This window comes from Taurulus bubalis (assembly GCF_910589615.1).
Source record: "Taurulus bubalis genome assembly, chromosome: 2".
NCBI lineage: Eukaryota > Metazoa > Chordata > Actinopteri > Perciformes > Cottidae > Taurulus > Taurulus bubalis.
Genome location: NC_136590.1, coordinates 35577753 through 35597515, shown reverse-complemented (window position 1 = coordinate 35597515; position 19763 = coordinate 35577753). Strand labels below are relative to the sequence as shown.

The 19763-nt window shown below is 41.2% G+C and overlaps 1 protein-coding gene across 1 annotated transcript in view; it reads right to left on the bottom strand.

The window, feature by feature from the left end:
• Positions 1–1406: 1406 nt before the first annotated feature.
• The window catches only part of LOC306753533 (actin-binding LIM protein 3-like), a gene marked incomplete at both ends in the record, with an annotated part of 37066 nt that continues 18709 nt past the window's right edge, over positions 1407–19763 (bottom strand). Inside the window, 15 exons of the mRNA XM_079237413.1 lie at positions 1407–1520; positions 1735–1815; positions 3486–3563; positions 3821–3879; positions 5139–5168; positions 8120–8261; positions 8622–8686; positions 8792–8929; positions 11434–11484; positions 13058–13162; positions 13441–13552; positions 14343–14372; positions 14580–14735; positions 15280–15360; positions 15812–15870. Of these exons, the coding sequence (XP_079093539.1) occupies positions 1407–1520; positions 1735–1815; positions 3486–3563; positions 3821–3879; positions 5139–5168; positions 8120–8261; positions 8622–8686; positions 8792–8929; positions 11434–11484; positions 13058–13162; positions 13441–13552; positions 14343–14372; positions 14580–14735; positions 15280–15360; positions 15812–15870 (1301 nt within the window). The remainder of the gene's footprint in view (positions 1521–1734; positions 1816–3485; positions 3564–3820; positions 3880–5138; positions 5169–8119; positions 8262–8621; positions 8687–8791; positions 8930–11433; positions 11485–13057; positions 13163–13440; positions 13553–14342; positions 14373–14579; positions 14736–15279; positions 15361–15811; positions 15871–19763) is intronic.

Sequence of the window (19763 nt, the reverse complement as noted above, 5' to 3'; positions counted from 1 at the left end):
ACCTAATGATACCAAAAATAAAAAGCCTATAGAACAAACCATCCAGGGGTCGTGAAACATGATAATGGAGGCAATAAATAATAAAATAGTGATGCTTGAATCATTTATTCAGAAGTAGCTACAGATACAGGTTTGCAAATTATACTCCAGTAAATAGTAAATAAATACAAAATAAGTTAGTATCAAACACATTCATTTGTGTGCTTTAATGAATTGTTGAAGACCTATAGACACACACACACACACACACACACACACACACACACACACACACACACACACACACACACACACACACACACACACACACACACACACACACACACACACCACTTTTACCCAAATCCTTTCTTTACACTTTACTTTCGTGACACCCATTACCTTTGTATTAAACTCCCTTTGTCATAACTTCTTTTTTTGCATCTTTCTTTGTTCATCTCCTCACACAATCCTTCCGTTGTCACTTGGTGCTCAATCCTTCTTTCCTTCACCTCTTCCTTTCCTTCCTTCACTTGAGCATTGTTTGTTCTCTGTATTCGGAGGGTCTGGATATTCATCCATGAAAAATACTGCGCAGCTGCATGTATTAATTGACAAAACCGTCCATTCCTTTTAATTTAAAAAAGCTAAACAAAGATGTCAATTTCTAACGTGTATACTACTAGAACCTGATTTCTATGACATAGTTAATTCACAATAAACCCTACAATTAGTGAACTGTACAGTCTGCTCATGTCATAAAGAAGAACTCAAAACACTCATATGGCTTCAGAAATACTGACAAAATAAATAATAAACTGACAAAATAAACACATGCCAGTATCAAAAAAGAAGAAAACCTTTGGGTTTCAATATTTGCACATTATATATAAAAAACACTGTCTAACCCTATATGTTAGTGAGACTCACACTATTCTTGTCAAAGGTCTTCCAGCCTATTCTCTTCCCAATTCTCAGCATGGGTGCAAGTGTGGCGCAGCGTGGCAGACCCTCAGTGTGGTAAGAGGTACTTCAGCTTACAGTCCCCTCTTCAGGGTGGTCAAGTACAGACTTCCCTGGTCCTCCTCTTAACCTCTTAACACACTGCCACCTGCTGGGAAGAGAGTGAAAAGCAGAACAACTCCTCCCACTCTTTGCCTTTATGTCTGTTACAGCTCCAGTGTGGCTCATCCGCTGCCTCTCAAAGTCCTAATGATCTGCTTCCAGTTCTTTTCCCTCTCATTGCAGTTTTGTTACCATTTTTGGCGAGTTGGTATCAGAAGGCCAACAGTTCGGCTTCTGCGCCTCAGAGGAGAAAATACTTTTATTTCGACCTGTTCTTCTTCCCCTGTGACAGTCAATTTGGGGTCAACAGGCCTCTCTGGTGGCTTTTTTTCAGAGCACACGGTTCTGGTGGCTTCCTTTTCTCAAAAGAGCCGGACCTGTTTCTTCAGTTCGTTCTTCCTCCACTGAGCAAGATGATCAAAGGCAGACATGGGCATGCCGAAGACTCTGTGGAACTCCTCTGGTGAGAGATGGCGCTGGAGGGAAGAGACAGATACATTTAGACAGGGAAAGTCAATGATAATCTTTTGCGTGTATAAACTTTCTTCAAATAGCTTAAAGAGAAATTTCAAGTAATCCCTATATGTCTCAGAAATGTATCAAACATGTTTGTCATGGCTCGATGGATGGTAAGGTTGGTCAGTCTGTGTTTATAAGACAGTTATTGAAGAAGATTTTGTAAAAGAGTACCTCCAGTCTGGCTCGGTCCACATCACTCGGTAGACGCTGCTGCCCTCTGACTGACACCATTAGGGCTTCATATGGGTAGATCTAACACACACACACACACACACACACACACACACACACACACACACACACACACAGGACATAACTTGTATTTCACTTCTTGCACTAAAAGGCACACAAACTGCAGAAACTGTAAATCAAATTATTATTATATAGTATTCAGATGCTCAGTCAAGAGACTTTCACTAATGATGTAATTCTTAGTGGTTTACTTTTACAACATCAATCAAATGCACCACTAAAAAAATACTCGTAAACTTTTTGTGGCGTATTTGACTTTGCACAGTAACCATTCTGCTATCGTGGTGCTCCCGGTAGACTGATTTTGTATTTATCTTTGTCACTCTCTACTGGCCAACAGCCGCACCAACAACAATGATGGATGCTAAAATGAATTAGAAAAACATATTAAGCCCTTCAGTTTAGTGCTATTATTCACACAGGCATAAGGATTTCACTGAAAAAGAGATTAAGAGAAATCTGTTTTTGTGCTGAAAGAATTTTGGAAAATCGGGCTGCACAGTGGTGCAGTGGCTCACACTGTCACCTCACAGCAAGAGGGACCCGATCGATTCCCGATCGATTCCCGATCCCGGGCGGTCCTTCTGTGTGGAGTTTGCACGTTCTCCCTGTGGTAGCGTGGGTTCCCTTCGGGTTCTCTGGCTTCCTCCCACAGTCATGCAGTTTAGGCTCAGGTTAATTGGAGACTAATAAAATCGGTTAGGAGACCCTAAAATTGCCCGTAGCTGTGAGCGTGAATGGTTGTCTATCTCTTGATGTGCCCTGCAATAAACTGGTGACCTGCCCAATGTTAGCTGGGTCGGCTCCAGTGCCCCGCGACCCTGACTAGGAAAAGTGGTTCAGATAATGGTATAGAATTTGGGAAAATCATTGTTTATGTTTTTAGAGTTTCTACATTAAAAAGAGTCAAATCCACTCAAATCCACTCTCTTTTTGAAATCATATCACTTTATATGATTTCAAAAAGAGAGTGGATTTGACTCTTTTCAGTCACACAAAAGACGAGAAATGCACCGAATGACGTTTGACAAAATTTAAAGTCTCTTTCTTTGAATCTATTTTCTAGTTGTTCAAGAAAGAAAATTGAACTCTTATTGAGTTGTTTGATAATTCCTGACAACCCTTTGCCCATAACTCTTCAGTGAGAAATAGTTGCAGAACTTAATAAAAACAATGTGTGTGCAACATAAATCCTTTATTCCTATGAATCACTTCCTGATCTCTACTCTTTGATGTGATTATTATTGTAGGAGAAGGAAGAACAATAAAGAATATGAGTAAGTCCAACTATTATTTCCCCCTAGTTTCCACTGAAGCTGGTAAACTCTCTAGTATTCAAAGCACTGTAAATACTTTTCAATATTTGAGTCAGTCAGCTTCACAAACTTTCACTGAGTCAAGCTGGTGTTACAGAGTGAGATTAATTAAATATGAACTTTGAACATACAACACATCATCCTTATCTTTTACCCATTGATCGAGACCTTTCACTCAGTAACAGTCTACTCGGTCTTACCTTGTATTCTGAAAGAAAAGCAGAAGAGAAAAGCCGTTATCAATTATGTTAACTGTTGCATTCTTTTTCGCCTCTTTCCATCATTGTATACACTCTGAACAATATACATCAGGGGGGGGTAAATAAGGAGAAAATAAGCAGATGTGATCTATACAATAGTCTTACCTCTGATCTGCCAGTTAACTGCATTACTGCTGTCATACTGGTAATAATCTGCACCAGCGCTCCCAGGCTGCCAGGACACAAGAACAGTTTAGCAAACATGGAGTGAGAAGATACATTTGACCATTAAAATGGAGGAAATAGTAGAGAGAAATCATAAAATATTGTAGAAAAAGCCCCATCAGTGGGGTTTTCTGTTTTCACACACACACACACACACACACACACACACACACACACACACACACACACACACACACACACACACACACACACACACACACAAACACACACACACACACACAATGAGTGAGCACGGTCGCTTACCCTGTTTAGTCCATTCCTGCGGTAGCCTGGCAGCGAGGACGATTTGGCATTGTATGAGTCTGCAGGAACAAGAATAAACACATGACCACTAACAAACACAGGAAGTATGCAAAATGATACAAACACACTCAAGTTATGAATATGGAGTGCAGAATCTCTTCATACTGGCAGCTGGGGAAGGATTAGAAAAGGGTTTCTCACATCTTTGTTGTACAATTTCTGAGAACGTCTCACTGGGGAAACGGTTTATCCCATTTGGTACAATAGTTGAAAAACATAATACTGTAACTGTTTCGTAAACCTCAAGGGTCCTACTGGCTCTCAAAACACCCACCTGACAGACTCCTGATAATAAAATGTGACTCTGATCACACACAAAATGACATCTCAGTCATTTAAATGTGCCGTGTCATCCTCTGGTTAAATACAACTTCATAAAATACAAATATAAACTGCAGATGTACCTTCACATTCACAAGCGTATGTGTATTGCTGCTTCCCATCATCATTTCACATTTTAATATGAACACCCTACCATCACATCTAAAGGAAATCTTAAAGTATGGCCACGCCTCTCTTGTAACCATTGGTAACCACTAGCATCCATTGGCCGGCCCTCATGTGTGTTGTGCACGTCTTCAGCTGAAGCAGCAGAGGGCAGCGGAGTCACACGGTTCCCCTTAAGTTTTTCTTCAGTCCTCTATTGTACTTTCACTACCTTATCTTCACTATCTGCCAGTCATTTGCTCTTCTCTTCCCAGCCATGCCTCTCTTTTGCTTTCATGCTCTGCCCATCTTCTCTTTCTCTCTCTCGCTCTCTTTCTTGTTCACTCTGTTGTTGAAGGAAATTAAATTACACAGCGATGTCAGAGAGCCAGGATGAAACACCGTGATATAGTAGAATGCTGGCTGGTGTAGAGCTACTGTACAGCAGTAGTGAGATGCTGAACTATAATGGGTTTTCTCATCTACAACTCTATCTTTCTCCACGAAGAAATACGTCTCATAGATTAGTCGTTGGGTGTGTCTAGGAAATATGGTTGTTTCATCAAAGAGTGCCCGGAGCATCTCATTCATCAATTGATCATTCATCATTTATAGTATAGTGGTGACCTGTAATCTCTGCTGCCATTGAAATCATCAAATTTTCACACGTATTTGTTATTCTATTCAAATGGTATGGTTTTGCCCTCATACGACAATGTGCATGCACAATAATGCAATTGTATGATGTTCAAAAGCAAATTTGGAGGCAAAGTTGGGTTGTTATTGGGTTAAAATCCATGCAACAGCAATAAAAGAGTGATGAACCACTCACCGCTGTCTGCACTGCAGGCGGACCTTGGAGCTGAGGACAGAGTGGCAAAGGAGGGAGAAAACACACAGGACAGTAAATTATTGTCATCACGATACGCCTTGGAAATACAAAGTCTCTAGTCACTACAGTCTTGTGTCTTGAGCCCAAACACTCTGTATTCATCATAAGGAAGTGGAGGTGTTTACATGATGTGTGCTAAATGAGCAATCAGCTGAGGTTGTAACTGTAACTGGGAGTTTAGATAACCTATACCAACTGCATTTTAGAAACACATAATGTTTGTGCGTGCACATGGATACATGCATATTAGTGTCTGTGTGATTATGTAAACAAGTGCAGCCTGTGAGACTGGTTTACGTGGAGCTCATAAACCTGTCAAATAGTAAAAGTATGAGGACAAACAGTTAACTGGAATGACGGTTAGTTTTCAGTGCAGGGAAAATAAAGAAGGCCAGCTGTTGTGGGACATCTATAAAACATCAGCTGTGTGAAGATATGCCCTGGACAGCGTTGACATGCAGACAAATCACCATCGTGACCTACACAACTTATAAAATATGAAGCAGCACGGGCACAGCCATGCAGCACCGAGCCATTCATGTTAAAAATGCATATGTTTATGGCATCAACCCAGTGAACTTTGTAAACCAGGTGCTTGAATAAGAAACATAAAATGGAGAATAGAGCTTTCATTTCTTTAAATACTTTTTTACCATCGTAATTGCTGAAGTAACAAGACAAAAAGGCAGTACTTAGACACAATGGTGCTTTGAAGTAAATTCTAACTCTATCACGCTAACTTGCTAAAATGCCAATGTTTAGCAGATATAGTGTTTATAGCGCTCACTGTCTAGCTTAGCATGCTAGCATGTTAACATTTGCTAATTAGCACTAAAACAAAGTATAGGTATTTCAAAAGCAAGTTTTTAGTCATAAACCAAAGGACACATTGAAATCTGGTGATGGTGGCGATAGATGAAAAGTCATGGCGATCCACCTAATAGTTTTTGAGATATATCAGTTCAAACTACATATGATCGTGATGTTAGCACTAGAGGAAATGTCAGGGGATCACAAAAGTCAGTAGGATTGCTCCTCTGGGGAACACAAGCGTATGTATAAAATGTAATGGCACATCATAGTTGAGACATTTCAGTCAGACTGACATTGCCATCGATGGAAGGAAGCAAAATCCGTTAGTCAGTCAATTATTTAGTCGGAGTTCATGTGGCTTCTATTTAACGGTGGACATCCCATTTTGGAATTAGCCTCCTCTGAAGAATAGATGAGCACACATGTCTCAGTATTTTAATCAGTACAATAACAGCGGTCTATATAAACCCCCAGTGGTTACGCAGCAATGAACACCCACATTATCAACACCTCTCTCTGTCTGACCTCCCTGTGCACATAGCTAATTTCCCTCTCTCCACCGCTCTGACCCTGATTACCCCTTGGCTTCATGTCATACATCTTATCTGAACAGCTCCAAATTGCTTTAGCTCCTCACTCCCTCTCTCTTTTGAATTTAATTCACTCTCTATCTCATTCACTCTCTCTCAGGCTCTCCTGTTATAACACCCTCTCTTTTATTCCCAATTGACCTCCACCTAAACACTCTCTGTCTTTCTTTCTCTCAGTCTCTTCATCTTTGTCTCGATCACTCGTGCTGAATGCAATGAGGAATGGGATCAATGGGAGAGTTATTACAAAAGTGGAAAACTCCCCTCATTACAGCTTGTTCAGATTCACAATTAGACACACCAGTGGTGGTCTGTCAGGGCCAGTTAAGCCTTCTCTGCTGGCCTAAACAGAATCACAAAGTTAAAGCTATTTTATAAAAAAAAAATCTTTCACATCTTGTGTCTTCCTCTGTTGCTCTGCTTCCAGCCTGGAGTGCTGCTTCTAGTGCAGCTTTTTTTAAGGAGAGCTTTTATCCAATCAGATTTCATCTCTATGGAAGCAGAGCGGCCCGAGGTCTTATAGATGGCCTTTGCAGATTAAAGTACATGGGGACGTTGTCATGATTGTCACAGACTTCAACCAATCAGATCTTTAGTTTGACATGCTGGGCGTATTCTTTGACATGTCAGAGCCTGCAAGGTGGCCTGGAAGTAAGTCAGCATTAACATGCGCTGTGATTGGTCAGTGGGCCAGCAGGACTTTTGTCAACATAAGGCTAGCTAGCAGAACTCAGCAGTAGTAAGAAGAGTTCATGCGCGTATTTATGTATACGATATCAGACGGCACAGAAGGCCCAGGTAGAAAATGCCCGCCACTGAGACACATATATCCTCTTGTTTAGGTGACTATATTCATGTCCTAACCTCTAACCTTCACCACAGCAGCCAAATCATCATCATTACACTAACTGAAACCTGATCCTAATTTCAGTCTTTAACCTAAACCACAGTCTCAACCCTAATGCGACCTTAAGGGACCACGTCAGTGCTTACAGATTATGGATACCTTACGCTAATAACAACCACTTTTCATAGCCGAGCCCACCATCGTTGTTGAGATGAGTTTTGAGCCATCCATTGCTTTATGGATGGAAATGTCCATCAGACGGCCCACCACTTTGGCCTATTGTTGCACTTGTTCTGTTGCATGAATGTTGTAAAGACATTTAGGATTCCCAGAGAACAAAGCCAGCTGACATTTGGTGATCGCCTGACTTTTCCTGTAGCTCCTCCATGAGGTCTTGATAACTGTTGGATGGAACACCATGACATTTTTAATTATTTGTAATAACTTTGGTGATCCCTTTACTTTTTATTTACTGCCATCAATAGATAAATGATCATTTTTTGGAAGTACTTAAGCTCATGACCAAATACCTGTCAAATAAATGTAATTCACATCTGCCTCAGTTGTAGTCTACTTTGTATTTAGGGCTAATTAGCAAATGAGCAAGAAACTGCCATGCATAGTAAATGTAGTAAATCTACAAAATCCAACCCTCACAACCACAGACTTACAGCCATTGAGGGAGCCGTATTCCAGATTGTTCAGCGCCTCCCTGCTGCTACAGCGAGAACTGCGTCTGCTTCCCCACTGGTCATTGTCGTGACAAGCTGACCGCGCTTTCATCTCCTCCTTCAGGATCATCCTGCCAATTCCCTGTGGGGAGGGAGGGAGGGAGAGGGGAGGAATAGAAGGATGGGTTAAATAAAGGGGCCAGAAAAGAAGGCGGGGAAATGGACGGATAGATGGGAGCAATACGAGTTAGTTGAGTGGGATGGATGCACGGGTCGATAGATGGTGGTGGAACAAAGCAGAATGAGACAAGGAGAAGTGATGGTTGTTGTTTGGACAGATAGAAGGATGAATATGAAACGATAGAAGGAGAAGAGCATCTTTCTGTATTATGTCCAGCTGGCGAGGTCGGAAAGAAGCATTTAAGTAACTAGCTCATTAAATATGAACAAACACACTTCAAATATAAAAAGTGAGAAGCAGGAGATTGTCTTCCTTTCTTACCTTGTTTATATTGTGATTCCATCCATCCTCCTCTCCTCCGGACGAAAACCTCCTCACCCTGGAGACTAGAGCGAGAGATTGAGGAAATAAAAGGCAGAGAGGGATGGGACGTGTAAATACAGCATGTGTTTGTGCCAAAGTGTGTGTTTCAGAACGAGAGGGAACAGTACCTTTTGGAGAGCCAGTGTATGGGTAATAGTTGGAGTTTGGGTGATAAACGCTGTTACAGTTGGAGGTAGAAAGGCCACTGGAATTGAGGAGGTTCTCATTGGTCTTACTCTTAATGGCTGTTGGCGAGGCAGACATGTCTGAGGGAGAGACGATAAGGGAAAAAGAGAGAGAGATAAATTTCAGAATTCCTCAACACAATTTGCTATCGCAAACCCTTTTTTACCATAAGCATTTCTAGTCTGATTCACATTTTTTAAATAACAAGACGGCACTGAGAAGGGAAGAGTTAACCATGGGGCAAGAATGCTGAAACATGTTTTGCATCAACAAATTGGGATTGGTTGGTTTGTTTGTTTGTTGTTGGTCTCAAAAAGGATTCACTGGGGTTTTTGAGTCTCTTTGTGTGTGCGCGCGGGAGAAGCAAGACGGACAAAATAGCTCATTTACTCACAGAGAGGGGAGGGCTCAGCAGGGGGGAGGAAGAGAGGAGGATGCATCAAAAGCAAGGGAACAGAGAACGGAAAGGAGGTCAGTGAAGATGCGATGAGATATGATATCATGCACAACTTCCAGTAAGCAAGCAAAGTTGTCAAGGGTGTTGATTTCCTCGTGAGGATGAAAGGACTTTTGTTAGACAGTGAAAAGAGAAAGTGGGTGACATATAATAAAGGTCATATTTCGATTGATGCTGTGGATGCATGAATGAGACTTTTAGTCTTTGAACACTACGAATTTCAACTGGATTAAAAAAACAAGGAAGCAATCTCTCCCCTATTTGTTATTTTCTGAGGTCATTAAAAAAAAGATAAAAAGAATCTTTATATCGACAAATGCATTCATCAATGTTTCTGAATCAGTTGCCATGCATACATGTCTTGGGCCGAGGCCGCCTCCTCTACCCCAATCCTGTTCATATGTTTACATCTAAAACAGATATGACAGAAACATTAAAAGGAATCAAAGGAAAAACGTAAAACCGTAAAAATCTGTAATCATTTGTGCGCTACTTGTCACAAACTCTCGCCATTGTTCTCAGTTGTTGCGTCTGGTAATGTAACCCAACACCTCCTCCAGTAGCTCGAAAAAGTTTGTTTTTGAGCTGCAGCGAGTTTTGACTATGACATACATTATGGTACTAAATATACAGCATAAATACCCGATTATGGAACGTTGCCTTAATATGAAAGCTGCTCTATAAATGATTCGTGGTGTAAATTCAAATCCATCCACAGAGCCCAGACTGCTCAGACTGAGGAGAGAGGTTTGTCAGCACTTTGTAGCTCAGCGTAAATCGTCCAGAGGTGTTTCAGAGGAACTGTATGTCTTTTGGACCCGCCATCTGAGCACTGATGGATCACCTACACACTCAGAGTATTTGGCGCTGCTTCTCTCCGTTTTACTTCCCTTTTTGAATCGTCAATTGAATATGTAATCTCGCCTCTAATGTGGCTACAACTACCCAACGTCTCAGGTGGAGTTTAGTTTAGTTTTTAGTCAAGTCAGGTTACAGTCATGTTATTATTCCTCAGACAAGGAGGGACGTGATGCGTGGTGAATGCCACAATCTAACCTTTTTCTCTCCCGCTAAGATACCTCAACTCTTCCAACATTGATTTCTGATGCAATCCTCTAGTTTAACCAAATACAAAAATGTCCCCACCTGGAACTCTGGAATTATTTTATTAAAGGTAACATAAGGTCAGGGATTCCTATGGTGCGAAAAACTGAGCATGCGGCCCACTGTGTTAATTGCAGCAGAAACTCTGAATTTGACTTTGAATATAGATCGGTCACATCAGAACACTCCCCTTATCTTATCAAGGTCAGTATGGGGGCTTATATGATGCCTCCCCAGTGATAATACTCAGTAGAAGTTACCCGTTGATCTACCTGTTGATTGTACTGTACATGGTGTTTAGGGCTAATAACTTGGCTGCTACTTTACTACACAGTTTGGACGATGTGTTTCTACTTGCAATTCCATTATGAATTCACCTTAAAATATAACAAATCCACTCAGCATCACATTTTTCACGCTTATTTACTTACTTACTTACTTACACAGCAATAATCGTAACTTTTACACAGCTGGAATGTATTGTAATCCAAGCCGTGAAAAAGGCTGTTTCGAGCTGAACCAACAGTTAGGTGACCTCCTGCCGTCAATAAATGCTGTCTAATTAGCTTTTACATACAACCTCAGTATATTTAAACACCAGCAAAGAATCCAAAGATATTTCATCTTGAATAGTATAAAACAGAGAAAAGCAGCAAATCCTCACATTTGAGAAGCTGGATCCTGTGAACTGACATTTTTCTTCCAAATTCAAATAAAAAAGGTTTCAATCTGCTGGTCGGTTAACATAACTTACAGACATAATATTAGAAACACGCTGGCTGCATAAAGCCTGTGCAGGCTTGTAGACAAAATGCTTTCACTTGCTCCGACTTCTTCTCCTTGGAGAACTGAACGTCATAAGAAGCAGCAGATGTTAGATGTTATCTTTTCTCCAACAGATTCTTTAAGTCAGACAAACAGAAGCATGTTTCATACTGATAAGTCATTGACAAGCAACGGACTAACAGGTAGATAGCCTAATAAAAGCTATAAAAAGCGCAACATTGTGAGGAATCAACTGACCTTTTCTTTTATAGATGGGGGGTTTCCTGTAGATGTTGTTTTCCTCAGAAGCTGAGAACAAAAGCAACGAGAGGATGAGTGTGGAGAGCAAAGGGAAGAGTGGAAATAGAGGAATGTGGATTTCCTTACTAAACCCGTCCCTCCAAATTAGTTGGACACATTCACAGTCCCCTTAACCGTAAAGCTGACAGCATGGGTGATAAACTGCTGCGGCGGCGACAGTGCCGTGCATCCAGGCTGATTAATACAGATTCACAGGCTTATTACTGGAAAGAGCAGCAGATGGCACAGGAATAAATAAGTAGGAGGAGAGCAGTTGAAGGGTGGATAGAGGGCTGAATGGAGAGGCAGAGGAAAAGATAAAGGGGAGGAGAGGGAGAAACTTAGAAATGACAGGAGCATGTGGTACCTTGTAGCTCTGGTTTGGTGGAATATTCTATAATCACTCAGCTAAGTGCTGGAAAAGCAATACAACAACACATTACAGTAAATTAAAAATGAATTGGTGTCAGGAGCTGCAATTAAACAACTATGACAACAACAAAAAAAAAACATTAAAAGATATTTCCAAGTTCTGCGCAGTGTGCCATTAAATCTGCCAAAGTTAGAGGTCCAACTCCCAACGGGCTATCCATGCTAAATTTGTAAGCACTCGTGATGCTGTGAGGCACTTTGTATAAAAGCATCTACCAAATATATTTTGCTCCGTGTTGAAAAGCATGAAGAGAGTGATGTCGCAGGGGCTGGCGAGGAATAACAGCCTCGGAAAAAACGGAGAGAGGGAACATGCAGTGAGAAATAGACTAAAGGGACAAGGAGGAAATGATGGAGGGAAACCAAATGCACAGCTTGCAGTGAAAAGTAAAGGCCTTTTAAAGTGAAGGGAACAAAGACTACAACATTCAGGGAGGGGAGAAGCATTAACTTGATAAAATGGAGGGTTGATGAAGTGTTTAAATAAAATGAACTGGCTAGTTAGCTACATTAAAGCGCTCATACAAGAGATCTAGATCAGTAAGATAAATCAGACAGACTCCCCGCGGGAGAAGAATAAGGATAACTGCTGCGATTTCTACGGATGGATGATTTTATTTTGTTGAGATGGTGTGGGACATTTCTTAGGCATCGGAAATCAAATGACAAATATTTTAATTACTGATGAATCTCTATAAAATATAAAGCAAAAGGGGAAAAAAACAGCCACAATTTCCCACAAACCCAATTTTTTTCTCTCTCTTCATCCATTCAAAAACTAAAGATGTCCTCAATAATAAAACAGGTGCAAGCAACAAATACTCACATTTAGCAGTTTTGCTTGAAAAATGGTGATGAAATGATGATCAAAATAATTTTTGGATACATTTTTTGTCAACAACTAACTTCAGCATTCATAATAATGCAGATAAAAATGTCATATTACCATGGTCAGGTTAAAGGCTCACTGGGAATGAGGTTGTATGTCTGTTAGGAGAGTAGCTAGTGTTGATCTGGGGTCAGGACGTGCGTTAGTGATTACTGAGTCTGGGCTCAGTACATATCTGGAGGGTGGGTCGGTTATGATCTGATGTGGGTCATTTCAGGTTAGCAAACAGGTCAGGGGTCAGCGTTACGGATGACGGCCTACCTGGTACATGGAAATGCTTGGGGGCTTGGAAGGTGGTGGTGGTGGGTGTGGTACACCTGGGCTCAGGCTGACTGTAATAGGGTGAACTCCTGCCACTCTCACTGCCTACAGCCAGCGCAGCCAATCACAGTGAGGGAAACCAAAGCATGAGCAACAGAATGGCCCACGTCCCCACAGACAGACAAACAGAAAGACAGATAACCTGAAGAATTACATGTATGTGAGCGTGTATGTTTTTGTGTCAGGGGGGCTGCTGGAACGGGACACGACACCCTGCTGCACCCACTCAAAGAGCTAGTCGACATTTCCAGTTAGGGACCTTATCCTCTCTGTGTGAATGTGTGTGTGTGGTACGTGTGTCTCTGCTTGAGTGGGCACATTACCGGGGAGATAATAATGCAGTGGGGATCCTCCGTGGCGACTGTGTGCAGGGGAATCAGAGAAAGCAGAGCTGGAGGAACGCCTCGTTCTCACCTCCAAACCATCCAAGAGATCCTGGACATATAGAGAGGGAGAGACAGAGAGAGAATGTGTTTTCATTTACTAAATGCAGCATAGGGGCCGACACAAGGATCCTTTCAAAACACAATTTTAATCATGTTGAAAGCAGTTTAATATTATGGAAGTTTCTGCACATGCACACACACACACACACACACACACACACACACACACACACACACACACACACACACACACACACACACACACACACACACACACACACACACACAATTAAAATACCTTTAATTTCGAAGCAGCCATACTTGTATGGAATAGTCACATTTTTGCCAACAGTTAGATCAAATTATATCTGTATGCTATATAGCTAAGCAGCTGGTAGCTGGTTAGCTAAGCTGCGCATTAGGACTGGAAACAGACGGAAACAGCTAGCCTCGCCCTGTCCTCAAAGACAAAATATCTACCAGCACTTTGGGATTTTGTATCGCATTTGTCACGAAAACAGAAATGTGTAAAACAGTTTAATTCCCAACAATAACAAGATAGGAGTTGATGTGGCGCTAAAAAGCGAGTTGATGTTTGTGACTGAACGCTCCCAACAGATAGTGCTGGAACACTGTGATTAAGAAACTGTCTTTAACATGGCTCATGTTTGGCCCATTGGTGCCGATCCCTGCTGCAGAAAACTGATCCATCACAATCAACTTTACCGTCTTTACCGTTCTTAAATATGCATTAATTTGCCTCCAATTGTGTTGTTTCCAAGTACAGCTACTACTATAAAGCAAACCTCTGGAATACAATTGTTGGATGGAGTACTTACATGGGAGTATGGTGATATGGAGCCCAATGACTGGATGAGAAGAAACATATATTTCTTATTACTTTGACAACAAAAATGATTGATCAATATCCTGCCATCTGACTTTTTATCAGAAAAATGTTTACTCAGACTAGCCCACTGTAACTTTCATGATTGAGTGTGTGAGTGTATGTGTGTTTGTGTGTGTGTGTGTGTGTGTGTGTGTGTTTGTGTTTATGTGTGCGTGTGTGTGTGTACCTGTCCGCAGCTGTATCGCTCCAGAGTGTCATCTGAGAGGTGTGTGTGTGCATGGTCGGCCTGATAAGGGATGATGTCCGGCCTCTGAATGTCATATACGGCTTTAACCCTGGGCAGAGCTGCAAGCTGCTTATAGTCCACAACTTCAGCTTTAGACTGGAAGAGACACAGAGAGAGAGAGAGAAAGAGAGAGAGAGAGAGAGAGAGAGAGAGAGAGAGAGGAAATGGAAACATATAAAAACTGTATAAAAATAAATTGTGTGCATACAAAAGGACACACAGGCAGGAAGCAAAATGACAGAAAATACAGAGAGGCGTGATGATAAACATAAACAGACTGTTGGTAGACTTACAGATTCATACAGATACACACAAACATAAAACAGACTGACGGCTGAGTAGGTTACCTCAAAATACCTGAGGGTATGTTTAATAACAGCTTAAGACCAATTCCCTATTAGAAAGGTCATAGAATGAATAAAAGGTTCTGAGATGACGAAGGCTTGAAGGTGCTGCAGACACCCCCCTATTAAGGAAAATAGGGTGCAGCAGGAGGACCAACAAGAAAGAGATGGATTAGAGACAGAAAGAGTTTTCAGGGACTCTTTGTGCGTCTGTAACTGTCGGTTATATTTTGATTGAAAGCGGTGACAGCTGAGGGCGTCACCATATCATTGTTAGCATAACCATGGCAACTTACACAGATGAGCCGGTGAGGGGAGCCGAGGAGAGGAGAGGAGCCCGGAGGAGAAATGGACGCCGTCTCAGAAGTGCGTCTCAGCTGTTAGGACAGATGTAAGAGTCAGAGCAAGCCTGAGGTCAAAGTAAAGTTAGCTCAAACACAGCCAGTTTAACTACATGGAAATCCATTGTAAAGATATACAACAACAGCATTACACCTATCTACACACACACACACACACACACACACACACACACACACACACACACACACACACACGACACGACTGTAATTAGGAGTCTTTTAGTCGTTGTGGTTTTCAAACTACGTGTCACACACTCCAAAATCTTTCACTGGGAGGAATCCCTGATGAGGTCTTTTTATCAAGAAAAGACGTGAGAAGTGACACTGGTTTTAGTTAGTTTCTTGTAATGCAAAGAAACTTGTAAACCAAGAATGAGACATTTCCAATACAGAGAGAAACAAAGAGGGCAGAAACAGAAATAGAGAGAAATGGCAGCGGGTTGTGGGTATTTTGAGTGTTGCTTACCCTCAGTTTTCTCTCCAGCCGAGCTGCTTCTTTACACATGGGGTGCCAAACCTCTGAACCTGCACACAAACACGGACCATTTTAGCTCAGTTTATTTTGTTTAGTGTGTGTGGGCAGCTGCCATGCAGTTTTATGGGATCCTATGAGGAGCAGATCAGCCTCTCTCCAGTGCATCAACATCAAACAACACACAGGAGTCAGTGCGTGAGGCTGTGGAGGCAGTTTGTCTGGTCTGAGGACAGAGGATGTGCGTCTTCTTGTCTCCACACACAAATAAACATAAAGGAAGACAGAGAGAGAGAGAGAAAATGAGACAGACATAGAGAGAGAGATATAGTTTAGCCATGCTAAGCAGAGTGGTTTAAGTGATGGTACTGTCGGTCAGTCCACCATTTTGTTCTGCACAGAAGCATTTCAACAACTATTTCATGGATTGCCATGAAATTCTGTTCAGACTTATGGTCCTCTGGTGAGGAATCCTACCAACTTCGGGAATCCGCTGACTTTTCCTCTAGCGCAACGATGACTTCTACATTTTCTGGTTTTGAGTGAAATGTCTCAACAACTATTGGAAAACAATCTGGATTGCAATAAAATTGGGCACACACATTCATGCCCCTTCAAGGATAATTGTAATAGCTTTGGGGAACTTTTCTTTTTGTTTTGCCTCATCATCAAGTCCAAATGTAATGTTGTCCAAAACTTTTGGCCAGAAGACGAGGTATTATCTTGACTTTCTTGAAAGAGACATTGCTGTTGAGTTTTTTTTAAATGTATTTTTGATTGCCATATAGCCGAGTGCCATATAGTCCTGTTTTATTCGAGAGAAGGCAGACATCTCTCCGGCTGATATCTCCAACACTTGGCAACTCACACCAAAACAATCTAGATTGAAAAAAAGCACTAAAGCTAAGAGGATAACATGTATTTTTGGACTATTGTGTGAAAAAGAAAGTCTTATTATTTAGTCTTATTGTTTTTTTTATTATATAGAAATGCACATTTATTGCACACCCTGTGTGTGTCATTACAATGCTGTAAAAGCAGTGGTTCTGTTGAGCATATGCTCAACAGAACCACTGCTTTTACAGCATTGTAATGACATTAATATATACCCTTTGAACACACACACACACACACACACACACACACACACACACACACACACACACACACACACACACACACTTTCTCAGGCCTTGGGGCAATGCAGTAACCGAATGGACTCAGTTAGCTGATCATGGCTCTAATATACAACTACTATCAACATCATAAATCTGACCTGCACATACACACGCACAGATACACAGAGATTACACACACACACACACACACACACACACACACACACACACACACACACACACACACACACACACACACACACACACACAAAATCAATACTGTAGACAGGAACCATGCGTAGTGATTCAGTGCACCCCCGTCCCACCCACGCTCCTCAACTCTGTTGCCGAACAGACGTATGGCCTTGGACTCGAGATCCTTTATCTCCTGGATGAGGAAAATCTAAATGGTGCAGAGAAAAGGAATTCAATCCAAAACAGCAGCGCTGCACATTAGTTCTGAGAGAATTAGCTTCTTGAAATTTGTCTCAAATTATAATTCAAATGTATCTCCTGAGTCCTTCTTGTTTATTTCATTTAGGAATGAAGTCTCAGCTATGTTTATACTGCCTTTTGTTTTTTTACTCTTTTATTAACTTCATGCAAAATGAGGTCAGTGGACAAAACTGGCCTCCTTATGTTATATTCAAAAGGGATGGATGCAGCCTTTGAAATCGAGGGAAGCAATATTGACATTTATGCTTGTGTCATTTGAAATTCTAATGTTATAAAGCAGCAGATATTTAAATGGCCTCAGGAGTTTTGCTTTCTGCTGAATCATGCTGCCATGAGAAACAGCATACACATCAGACTAGCGTTAGCAGCCAGATCTGTACAATGATTACTTCCATTCTTTTAACCTACTGATGTCTGTTGCCCCACTTGTTATTATTTAGACATCATTGAGAGTTTTAGAATCAATTAGTGCACCAATGATGAGAAAACATTCTAGTTGCAGTCCTAAACCTGCAGGAGGACAGCGAGAGAGTCAACACTTAGAACGCCTGAGTGAAACCTACGGGAGGTGTTACCATTATTTTGGACTTGGAGGTTATATAACACACTCGCATCATCAGATGTTTGTAAAATGCTGAATAATGAAAACACATTGAGAACACATTGTTTCATGTTCAAACAACAAACAAACAAACAAGATACACACACACACACACACACACACACACACACACGCAAACACACGCCACTTCTTATTCCAGACATGCATCATGAGATTGATTGAATGTGTGTGTGTGTGTGTGTGTGTGTGTGTGTGTGTGTGTGTGTGTGTGTGTGTGTGTGTGTGTGTGTGTGTGTGTGTGTGTGTGCATGGATTGTGTGTGCGTGTGGTGTAATTTAGTGTGTCTCACTAGGGTGATTGCTCAGCCGTCCACATGTGTGAAGTCATCAAAAGGAGTGAATGTAACCAGCTCTCCGGAGCGCAGCACACAAGCAAACACACATACATTCATATTCAGACACACAAATTGTGCAAACATATTTTCAAGCAGATTCACAGGGATGGACGGAAAATGGAACGTGCATATATTTCCAGGAATAGATTAATACACACGTACACAGACTTTAGTTACAATATGCAAATTCTTAGTAGTACTGTTGGTTGTGAGCAAGTGAGCATCAGCATGTCAATGAGGGGAAACAGGAGGTGTCCACTTGTGTGGCGACTACCACATGTTACGGTACAGTAGCTCTACATTTAATCTGGATTCAACTCACTCAGGCTAAATCACCTGTGTCTGTACTATTTGCATTTCTTCATCCATTTCACCCTTATCTTAAGGATACATTTGTGTAGTTTAGAATTCTAGCGCCCTTATTTTCATGTGTGGCCTGTTTACTCAACCATATCTCCTTCAGTACAGTATGCTCCTGTGCATCTCATTTGCATTACCATCATGTTTTCAAAGATATGTCGCTCATTTTTCCTCAACATATCAGACATGTTGACATTATATTTATCTGCAAAATGTTCACAGCCAGCATGTTTCCTTATTCCTCCAATATAAGCATGTATTTATTAAGCTGAACTGTGGTTGAAGTATGGTTAAGATTAATCTCAGGGAAAGACCAGTGCACTTAATCATCTGGACTTCTAAATGATATGTAGCTCCATATAAATATTATGGCCAACATTACGGTGCATTTCCTCCTATAAAGAATTGCTCATGCAAAACAGCTACTTCTCAGACTAATTTGTAGGACATTTAGTTGGATATTAAGCAAAATGCATATAAAATGCGAGTTTATCCCACATGGTCAAGAAGGTTTGCCGGTTCCTCATGTCAACCTTAATGAATGAGTTAATGAGATTATTAACTTGAATTACTATCATCTCATTTGTAAAGCAGAAGCTCCTGGATGATTCAATTTAAACCTCCGGTGAAGTCGGTTTCATTCAGATTAATTCTGTCAGGCGCAGAGTAATGGACACAGCAGAGACGAAGGTTGAGTGGTAATTGACTCCAACCTTTGTGTACAAAAAAAACATCAGCTTGGGAAAAGGGTGTGTATTTGTGTGTCTTTACCACTGAGTGTGGTAAAGAGTGGTATATGTGAGATCAATAAGCTATATAAAGGTGCTTTTGTTAAAAGCTTATCAGGGGACCATTTATATATATATATATATGTACTCTTTGACACACATACACACACACACACACACACACACACACACACACACACACACACACACACACACACACATAGGCCATCTGGATACTTTCAGGGTTCATCTAATTCAATTACTATGACTGTAAGCTGTATATACGCAGAAACCCGTTTATATCACAAAACCAACAATCTATTCTATT